Source organism: Formica exsecta, unplaced genomic scaffold (assembly GCF_003651465.1).
Source record: "Formica exsecta isolate Colony F162 unplaced genomic scaffold, ASM365146v1 scaffold47, whole genome shotgun sequence".
In the NCBI taxonomy this organism is placed as follows: Eukaryota; Metazoa; Arthropoda; class Insecta; order Hymenoptera; family Formicidae; genus Formica; species Formica exsecta.
The window spans coordinates 847126-858666 of record NW_021851936.1 but is presented as its reverse complement, the minus strand read 5'-3'; the positions used below and the strand labels follow the sequence as shown (position 1 = coordinate 858666).

At 34.7% G+C, this 11541-nt stretch overlaps 1 protein-coding gene across 1 annotated transcript in view; it reads left to right on the top strand.

The window, feature by feature from the left end:
• Positions 1 to 6: 6 nt before the first annotated feature.
• The window catches only part of LOC115241251 (43 kDa receptor-associated protein of the synapse homolog), an 18558-nt gene continuing 7023 nt past the window's right edge, over positions 7 to 11541 (top strand). Inside the window, exons 1-8 of the mRNA XM_029816916.1 lie at positions 7 to 966; positions 2438 to 2439; positions 5300 to 5537; positions 8224 to 8375; positions 9147 to 9293; positions 9627 to 9786; positions 10336 to 10536; positions 10966 to 11064. Of these exons, the coding sequence (XP_029672776.1) occupies positions 817 to 966; positions 2438 to 2439; positions 5300 to 5537; positions 8224 to 8375; positions 9147 to 9293; positions 9627 to 9786; positions 10336 to 10536; positions 10966 to 11064 (1149 nt within the window). The 5' untranslated portion in view covers positions 7 to 816. The remainder of the gene's footprint in view (positions 967 to 2437; positions 2440 to 5299; positions 5538 to 8223; positions 8376 to 9146; positions 9294 to 9626; positions 9787 to 10335; positions 10537 to 10965; positions 11065 to 11541) is intronic.

The following is an 11541-nucleotide window of genomic DNA, read 5'->3' as shown; positions in this document are numbered from 1 at the left end:
TAAAAAAAAAAAAAAAAAGAAAGAGAGATAGGAGAAAAAAAGAAAAAAGAATTTACAAGATTCTCTCAATCGTCAATGCGCGCGAATAATCGCGCGAGTCCACGGTGCTCAATTAGGCGTAATAAGTACAAAGACACGCGGGCCTGCAGAATTATTTTTTTTCGACCGAGGTGTGTGTGTCATCCTTCTCAACATTAGTGAATAAGCGTATCGAGTCTGTCCAAATTCCCCATTGGGTGAGGAGCCCAATCCTATAAAGACGATCCTATAAAATCTACCTCAACGACTATCGGCACGCGAGATCAAGTCCCACTTTCGAGCATTAAACTATCTTGGACAAGAAATAATCCACGAACACAATCACTCTTGCGAAATTACTCTCGTCCAACTGAAAGTCCTTAGAACTTAAAAATCCTCCCTTCGAGATTCTTGCTACCTTTCGCATTCTATCTCTTTATACGCGCCAGTCGCGTCGTATAAATCGCAATTTCGTCGCCGGTTTTACTCTCCGTCATTTTCGCGTCGTTCGTATTCCTTTCTCGGAGAGGCATGAGGCAAGAAGCGCCGGATAAATTCCTAAGATAATCGATACAAGCGTCCCCCCACGTGCGGAATCGTTTCCTTTGATCGTCATTCGATAGAGTACGCGCGATAAAGACAATCGTAACACGCAGTATCAAGGTATCTGGTCCTCGGGATCGATTGAATGCGGACGATCGGGCTGTCAAGTCGGCGCACGTTGTACCGTCGTCGTGCCGTCACTCGCAAAGCAAGGTGGTGATATGCTCCATCTCACGCGGGTGCGCGTACGGGATAATGCTGGCGGCGAGAGATGAGATGATAGACCGTCAAGAAGAGAAAGAGAGAAGAAACAGCTGCACCGCGGGACGGAGAGGAGAAGCCGCCGCGCCAAGAAAGACGCACAGCCATGTCATGGGAGTCTATCTCGTCCAGGGATTATCTCGGGTAAGTACTGTTGTTTATCCCGAAATATAACAATAGCGAATTTTAAATTAGGAAAACACGTAATAATTAATTAAAGTAATTAATTTTGCAAAAGCTGTATTAAATGTAGATTTGAATTAAAAATTAATTAATGACGAAAATAGTAATACATAGCATAGTTTAAAAGATTAATATTCATATGATTTTTATTTGTATTTCACTGTAATAAAACTACATTCTGCTCTTTTTTATCTACCTGTTCAATGTGCGTAGAAACAAAGATATGTGTGTCTATCTTTGTGATTATATTAGCATTTTTTTGCTTTCCGTTTCTCTTTAAAAGATTTGGATTTGCCATTTTAAATGAGTTTGCACAAACGCGTGGAATTACTGGACATGTTTGTTTGAAACGTTAAAAGAACTATATCTTTCCGAAAGAAATAAAGAATAAATTGTTGACTTTCCACGTATACATTTACATATCTAGAACAAAAATGAGAAAAATGAGAAAGTGCTAAAAGCTTTCAAAGTTATATCCATTGAAGTCGAGTGTTTCCGTTTCTTTCAGCCTTAAGTAATGTTTCATACAAAAAATTAAAATTAAGAATAATATGTTATAACAAAAAGTAACATAAGTTTATTATTATATTTGCTAACGTTAGTAATGTATCTTAAAATATTCTAAATTTATAGAATAACGTTTTTAATTTTGTAACACATAATATCGATGCAAAAAAGTGTATAGAGAAAATCTTTTTTGATAAATCAAAAATATATATAGATTATTAAGATCTAACAAAACAGATTCTCTCTCTAATAAACATAACAAAGGAACAATTAAGAAAGTTACTATTTTGTCTATTTTTGCAAAATCATTTTTGATATTTCGAGATCATTATATATAAGATAGAGCATAGTAATTACGTATGGATAATTACTTATGGTATCATGATAGTACATAGGTAGGACTATATATGTACGTATATTAGGAGGTAATAATGCCCTATATTTCGATAATGATCGCAACAATGAAGTATAATAATATTATATAATTACGAACTACCACGGATAGGTAGGTCACAATGGGCGATAATTACCGTGCAGCTCATATGAATATAGTTACGCAATATAAAACCAATCTTAAAACACCATTTTTTTTCGTAAAAACATAAGTTTGATAAAAATGTTATAATTCAGACTCTACTCTAATATTTCATGAATCGAAAGTTTGATCGCCGAATTGTAATTTACTGTAATAAATATCTGCTGGGTTTTTTTATGTAGATATTCTAAATAATACGCCTTACAAGAGTAAATCCTGCGACATGTAATCGAAATTGAGGGAAAAATTTCGTTTCATTATTACGACCATAAATATCCTAAGATTATATATAATTATATTTGCTCCATATTTTTTTCCACCCATATGCTACTCTTCGATCGACGTAACGTTATTACGACATTAAACAAAGATGCTTAAGAAAAGCGAAAGATGTACGATAAGGGGGTAGTTTGCGAGAGCAGATACCGTGTATACGTATTTCGTTGATCGCGACCTCGACGCGCGAAAGAGCCAGGGGATGGTTCGATTTTCCACTTAGAATCGCAACGCCGTATCGTATCTCGTAGCTCGTAAATGGGTCAGGAAAAGAGGTCGCAGGTGCCTCGCCCACCTAGCGAACGTGGTGGGAAAGCGATAGAGTGTCGTATACTCTTCGCTTTACACGATACGCGGACTTGTATACATATACAGAGAAAGGGAGAGAAAGCCACACACATGTACGCGTATGCGCGCGCACAGGCACGCGACTGTTTTGGGGAAAACTTTAACGAGGATGGGGAGTGTGTAATTTGCGACGAGGCGCGATTCTTTCCCACGGGACTTCTATCAAGCGTCAAGCAGGAGATAGTTTTCTTTCGCAATCGTCTACTTTAATTAATCCTAACGTCTCGAACGTGACAAATAATTAATTCTTCCTAATGTAATGCTTCTCGGCAAGAAGGAGTATAAGCGTCATTTGACAGATTCTTCGACGCACTGAATGTTTTAATTTAATTTGTCAAATAAATTATTAATCATAAAGGATATAATTTTAATGACACGTTCATTTATAAGGAAAAGGATCTTTTTTTAAGCCTTGTGTCCACGATGCTAGAACTCGATCCGAATTCTCGGACTGAGAAATGTAAAGCCAATTAATTTGCAATTTTTACGGAAAAGTGACAATTTTATTGGCTACACGTTTCTCGGACCGAGTTCTAGCATCGTGAACACAAGGCTTTTAGAATAAGTTTGAAGAACAGACGAAACGTTGATTAATGTTCTCATTGAAACAGTGCTATCTAAAACAATGTAAAAAAATATTTCGCTCGGTATTCTAGTTTACAAAAGAAGAACGACATAGTTGATGGAAAGGGCGAGCCAGTCTTCTGTTAGTAGAGAGTTTCACAGTATCTCGGGGCACGGAATCGGGAAAAAAAGAATACAAGTGAATTTCAGTTTTCTCGGATGTAGAGCAACGGTCGCATTGCGGTAGGACAAGAGTAGATAGGTAAGAACCCATGATTCTATACAGGGTGTCCCAGACGTACATATCTCGTCACTTTTCACTTTTTAGAAACGCTTCAATATGCAATAGATTTTATATATATTTTTTTTTTATAAAAGAATAATAAAAAATCAGTAATTTTTGTATTATAAGCAATGTGAAAAATGATTGACTTTTTAAGGAATTCAATTGTAGCTACGCAAATAAATAATAAAAACTTTATTGTTATTTAATTTCTTGTAAACGCACCTATGACAAGATTGTTTTTTCAAAGCTTATTAGATATATCAAGATAATTAATAAAAGTTTGCTTAAAATATAGCGTGTTCATAAAATTTTCATTAAACAAGAGATTAAAATATATGATTAGATTAAAATATTAGATTAAAATATTTGATTTAAATATATGTAAACGAAAATTGCTGCGGTAAAATGGTAGATACGGGATATCCCCTGTATATACCTTGTAACTTCTATAATGCGCAGTTTGCAAACTCAACCTCCGGGATGGCAGCCAAAAGCGGTTTATCTCTCGGCGCGCTCTCCTTCCGTTCGTCCTAGAAATAAATTAAGAGTCTGCGCATGGAACCTGCGGGAGGTCAGTTGCCCGCATCTATCATCTAACATAGACATTTGACGTGAGCTCGCAAGATATTGACCAGACTGGGGATGCTTCCTATCTAGAACTATGATTTAATCATTTTGCCGAATAGAGAAGGAAACGTTAAATCGTAGAATGTTAGTTGGGAAAAAAATTTTTTGACAATCCCATTTTAAAGATTACTAATATTAATTACATTAATCGTATTATTCGTTAATTTGATGTTAATATCTTTTAACTTCAGTTGCTAAAAAAATAATATTTTAACTTAAATATATACAGCAAATGAATATAATATTAATTATATAATGAAATAAAAAAATAAATAAATAATGATCACTATATTTTTGTAATAAATTTTTAAGAAATATATTAAAGAAGCGTACATTTCAAGTGTATCAAGTTTTCTTCCTATCACGAGATAATATTACAGTTCCCTGTTAATTTATAATTGTAACACGATTTTACATAGCATACCAATTTACTTTATAAGCTTGTATTGTACTCTTGCGCGAGTATCGAAAAGAGATTACTGTTCCACTTTGTTATATACCGCAGGTATAAATCACACTCAAGCAAGAGAACAATTTTGGAATTTCTATAGAACTTAAGCGATCAATGTTGTGAAAATATCGCACCGCGCTCGATTACGTCTTCTTTAAATTCCTCTCATCGGATTTCACGGCGAGCATGGAATTCCACGAATGTTCGAATCGAGCATCCTTAAATAGGCAACGGTAATAATATCGTTCGATATTTAAACATAAATAAATAGCTGCATTTGTACACGTGTATGTAGGTACAAAAAAATAACTCCTTCTTATATTATTAAAACCGTGCAAATTAAAAATTGATGTGTAAAGCGAGCATTATAATATTTTTCAACGATATCGTAAATCATGTATATGATAGTAGATATATGTGTTATTTTTTACTAATACTTTTTACTAAAACATTTCATAATATTTATGAAACAAATAGTTAACACTTTTAAGAGAATTTGAAACGAGTATCAGCTGTATAATTATATCAAATTTATTTCCCTGATCAAACTCGGATTAAACATGACGTGATCAAGTGATTAAAGTGTCAAATGGCTAATATAATTGTACAATTTAGCTTACATAAAGGATTAATATATATATATATATGTATATATATATATATATACTTTATGTCAATATATACATTCAATGATGTGGAGATTATCGAATGTTTGCAGCGGATCGGCGAGCCATCAGCTCTCGGCGACCGCGCTGCTGGGTAGCCCTGATGGATCGAGACATCCACTCGACGTCTGCGAATTCACCGAAGAGGATTACCGGCACCAAAATGGCAATGGTAGTAACGGCCATTACCAAAATGGTAGATCGGGCATTGGTATATGGGAGTGTCTCATTAGTTGCAGGAGACGGCTTGATCAACAATTAGCCCGAAGGAGGGTAAGTATCCCATAATATACGTATATCCGATCTTCCTAAGCCTCTTGGAAGGAATCGAAATGAATTGGTTTGAATTTAGCAAAGATAATACATTCGATACTTAAGAGAATCTTTTATTATAAAATTGTATAAAAAATTACTTAAGAGAATCTTTAATTATAAAATTGTATGAAAGATTATATTAATTATATTAAATATTATATTAATAATTAAGCTAGACATGTTAATTTATCAATATAATATTTATTTCGTAAATATTATACAGAATTAGAAAAATAGGTAAAAATACGAAAAATATAAAAAACGTAAAAATTAGAAATATAAATATTTATTCAGAAAAATTATGCGTTTGGAATTTTCTTTTTTTTTGTTAATTCATTAGGATGTGATGGATTAAATAAAGTATTATAGAGATGAGACAAGTATATCGCAATAACTTATACGTTCCAAGAAATTTTACTGCGCGTTTCTCTCTTACTCTTCTGTTCAGGTATTAATTTATTAATAAAGCTTTCTTACTTCGAAATGCGCGTGCCAAGTATTATCTCGAAATCGCGATCGTAATTTTAGACAAATATCGCGCTTAGAAGCGAAATTGGCTGCGCGCCACGATAACACTTACTACGTAATATATATTAATGGTCCTACAAATTAATTTAATCAACCAATTCTTTAAACCGTTCCTCTCGAGCGCCGCCTTCGAATCGGTTTAACGTTCTCAAAGCAATCGGAGAAATGTAATATGTCAAACGAGCAACGATAAGGCATGACGGCTGCATAACTAAGCATATTTCGTGGACGAGCAGCACGCTTTATCGGTCACTGTCAAGTTCACGATGTGCATGCGGTAGCTACGATCACGCTATCCACCACTAAAACCAAAGTACCGGCTACTAGGTGTTTATCGTTTCGGGTGCGAAACTTATGATTTCGCGTTACGCATCTGACAGTTTATCCACGACATCCTCTTTAAACAGTGACAGACATAATTTGCGTTCCCGTCTTTGTCGAAACCACACGATAATTCAATCGAGTTTCGATTTTGGCGAAATGGTTTGAAGAAACATAAAACTTATGTATTATTGATTTGTAGAAAAATCGTCAAAATACATCTTCTTTCCTTTTAATTTTTTACACAAAATATGACTGCGAGAAAGATCGATATTGTCGTATTTATTTATTTCTCAATTATTGAAAATAATTGCTGGTTCCTATTATAATGAATTGTAGATATCTTAACGTGGAAGAATAATCGTCTCGAGGCTAAGTGTTCTGTTTTCTCTCGTATTATATTAATCATAAAGTCTGAAGCTTATTTACACGCAATCTCGCATGCAACCTTCGGGGGTTTTCATTGACATAATACTACTAATACTCTCAAGAGAATAATATTTCTTGATGCTTCCCTCCTGCAAAACATCGTTTTACTTTGTTATGATAAGTGTGATAAGCAGGCAGTATCGCAAACATCCTCGTTCCATTAGAATTCTAACACGGGTAGAAATGATCTCACGCACATACACCTGTTTGAATATACTTTTATAATTTTAATCTTAAGAGATTATTTATATTTTATCATAGAGTTTAATCTACTACACATACACATACATAATAGGGACAAAGTTCATGGTCAAATCGATATGGCCTTCTACCTCTGCATCGTATTATCTACGCCAAGACTTAATGCTGCGTGATAAAGACCACAACACGTATCGTAATTTCTTCCTGGTAAAATCATCTATCATCTAAAATCTGTTTCACAGGATATATAATATCAAACTGTTCGGCAACATAAATTTATCCAGCGCACAAGCAATAATTTTAAGTAAATCAAGTTTAAAATGCAAAATTATATACATACGTTACTGCATCTCAGCTATATAAATAATTTATTGTCTTTCAATTTTACGAGTTATTACGCAATGTCATCTGATTAAACCGTTAAATCGAATAGTGATTTAAAAATACAAAGAGAAAGTTTGTAGAGTTTAATTATTCATTTTCGTAACCCAGTTAAATTCCGCTTAATTTGTTTTATCTTTCTGACTTTGTAAAAAAAAAAAAAAAATGCAGAATTAATTATTTTCTTATCTTTAAAAAATAATTATGTACGAGAACGAAATCAAATTTCGTAAAATTGCATACAACGAGCTCTAACATATATACAATATAACTATCGTTTTTCCAATTATCGTCTATTAAAATATTGTTATACTATATTAATAGCGCACGTGATTTCCTCTTTGACTCGCACACGCGCTTTTGAACATTGCATTTTCGCTCGAAAGGGCTGGGAACTCAATTTCAAGGTTGATTGTGTCGTAAACTCCACGGTTGATTACGAAGAAGTACCGGGATACGGGATATCGAATAATAAATAGTCCAGGATACAAGGACGTGTGTGTGATCGGCGGAAATTCAAGGACTCACGACGATAATGAGAAATCACGTAATGTGAATTTTATGCATGAGTAATTTAAAAAAGGGCGATAAATAAAATGTAATTAATAAAATTTATGATACGTATCTTGTCCCCGCCTTGTCTCTTTAACGTCGTTGCACGCCCCGTTATCTTACTTAAAGGGAGACTTATATCACGTCGTCCCGCCGTAACACAAATCGGTACGCGCGATAAGTTGGACACAGTAAAGTGTGCACACGAATAGTGTTATTTTGTGTGTCCCAGGTGGAGCAGGGTTTGAAATTGTACCGGGCTCATAAACAGCAGGCCGCGGTCAGGAAATGGAGGGGCGCCCTGAAGAGCATCAGACACCGGGAGGATAAATTCGCTCTCCTCGGATATCTGTATCAGGCGTACATGGATTGGGGCAAATACAGGTGAATTATATATAATTTGCAAGCTATAATATACGTATAGTAGGTTTGTGCCTTTTTTTCTTGGTCGCAATTGCTCGCGTGTGTATTTAAAGTGAAACAAGTCGAGTTACCCTGTGCGCGTTATTAAAAGTAATCTAGAGGAAAGTAAAACGAAACGAGGTAAAGGGGTCAAGTCATGTGTACTTGTTTAAATTCGCTAAAGAAATATTATACAAATATATATTATACAAGGTGGTCGATAATAACTGTACAATGTATTTTATTAAAGATTAATATCTATATTAAAAATATCAATACGACTAATGATAAGCGCGCGTTCGAATTTTCTTGTTAAAATTTTTTAGATAATTGGATCTCATATAAGGATTCAAGTTTTCTCGAATATTATTTCTCGAAAAGAGTAACTTTTGAAAAAAATCTTTAACATTTTAAATGTCTTGAAATAGTCTTGAATATTTAGAAAATCTTTTCTCATACATATGTGAATAATATCTGAATATACTAAATATGTTTTTTGAAATGTTCAAGATTCTAGAAAATAAAATCATTATCGAGAGAAAAAACATATTTCGTTTATGCAAAAATAAGATCTTAAATTTTAGATCTTTAAATTTACAAAATGTATATCTCTTTTTTTACGAATTATATTTCTTTTAATACAATTATGTGTTAGTTTCATACTATTTTACTCTCACATTTCTTTAAAAAAACATTATACTTTTCGATAATAATACCGCGGTTCTTGCATCGCTATGGTTCCTCTCCTTTCAGGGACAGCATCGAATTTGGGAACAAGCAATTATGCATCTCGGAGGAACTGGATTCACCGAACATGCGGGCAGAAGCATATTTGAATTTGGCCAGGGCACACGAGAGATTGGGCGCTCTCGACAGAGCGTTAGATTACGCCCGGCACAGGTTTGAGAGCCTCCTTCATTCGTTACACAACCTACGTAAATGACGTAATATAAACCTTCGAAAGTAATTCAAAAATATATTTATAAGTAACACATATGCGCGACTAATATTTTTCCGCTATAAAATACATCGTTAGTTGTTTAATAGATTGTATATACAAATCGTATTTCCCTGAGATCAACTCCGTGCGAAAATCACGAGTTTGAAGAAGATTAAACAAGTTGATGGATAATCGATAGACAAATATAACGTCCTGCTATGTTGACGATAATTTTATCGACACCCTGTGTATATGTATCGTGCATTAATATCCATAATTTTGCATTTTCGCAGCTTGTATAATGAGTGTGATCAGTGCGCTACTGCTGGATTAGTTCATTTAACCGTAGGCAGAGTCCACTTGGAGCTAGCGGGATTCTGTAAAGCCCTGGAAGCGTTTCAAAGAGCCCACAAAATCGCCCACTCCATTCAAGATCCCTCCTTAGAGCTGCAGGTAATTAGGTCCCTTTGTCCGTTGCTTTTCTTTCTCGCAACGAGTATAACATAAGCGCGCGTATTATTACCACGATGCTTTGTTAATTACCAGACGGACCGCACGCGAAGATATTAAGAGAAGCGATGTTGTGTCTCTGCGAGATGATGCTATTTTTCGTCTCGCCTTCTATCTCATCCTTGGAGTAGTTGTTTAATCGCCTAATCCCAAACTCATTTGTGCACTTGACACTGTCTGGAGATACACGAAAAAACATCTTTTTCTCCGCGATTATTCATATCCCAAGAATTAAATAAAATGTGAAATAAAATAATTGTTTTCGACAGAATAAATGATTTTTTTTTTTTGCGACAATTTTTTTCCTTTTCCGTTTGTTTATTTAGAGATCCTTTTTCTATTGAGTATTAAAGCAGTGCCAATGAGATTAAAAAAGAAATAATATCGAATCGATTTATCTTCCTCTTCTTCTGTCTGATTTAAAAGTTTGATTTATCTGTTCGCCTACTTTTATATATCACCTACTCTCATTAAGTTTCGTTTTATTTTCAGGTGTATGTCGGCCTGTCGGAACTCTTTTGCAGATTACAGGACGCGGACAAGAGCGCGAGATACGCCGCGAGAGCTTACGATCTCTCGAGAAGTTTACAACTGGGAGATTTGAATTCGCGTCATCACCGAGCAGCGTTATTACAAATGGCCGCAGCACTTAGAAAAAAGGGAGAGTTGGGCGACGCTCACGATTACTGTTCGGTAAAGTTTCGGTTAAAAGATTTTTCTACGGCAAAACTTGGGTCGGTTTGGATCAAAGATAGGCAATCATCGCGAATCACCGTGGTCTCTTCAAAGCGAAACTTTAAGCGAAATGTCTTCCTGCGTGACACTTTTCTTTTCTTTTTTTTTTCAAAAATGATTGCCAACCTTTCCTCGAACGTACATCTTTAATGTCTCGCGATTCTTTTCCCTCTTAATTGCGCGACTTTATTTCCGCTTCGTCGAACATCTCTTAAAAGATCTCTGCGTGTGTGAGAGAAAATGCTCCGAATATAACCGCGTAAGAGAGTCGTAATCGCGTCATTTATCAAAGATGTTTCACGGATAAAGTTGTAATGACCAATCGATACCACAGTAATATGATCTAATAGATTATATGAATTATTATATTTACCACGTTGTGCGCAGGAAGCGACGAGGCTGTCGTTAGTTTCTGGTGACCAAGCCAGTTACGCCCGCAGCATCCGTATTATGGGAGACATTTACAGAAAGAAATCCGATATAAATGTAAGTAAAAAATCCACGATAATTTGAATTGCCTTGAGCCTTTTTCAAAGCTTTCGTATGAATTTTTCTATAATATTTCATATTTTCACACCATTAATATCGCGTATATTAATCATAAATACAACTTATATGTTTATTGATATGTATATCAATGCAATTTTCATACATTCATGTATGTTTATTCTGAAAGCGCGATTAATGGTGATGCCTGAGGGTGAGAGAAAAACCTTTTCTCTCTCTCTCTCTCTCTCACTATTTAGTGTATTCATATAAAGTGACTTAAAAACGCATGCGATCGTGTAATAATAAATAAAACCAATATATTTACTTGCATATTGTGCATGCCGTATTTATATAGATAAATCTTTTTTATCGGGCTTTCGCGGCAAGTATTACGATGCTATCAAAACCATTCACAGCCTCATTGTACGTTCTAACATTGTTACGGGCATTGTCATCGACGATGGAAAAAAAAAA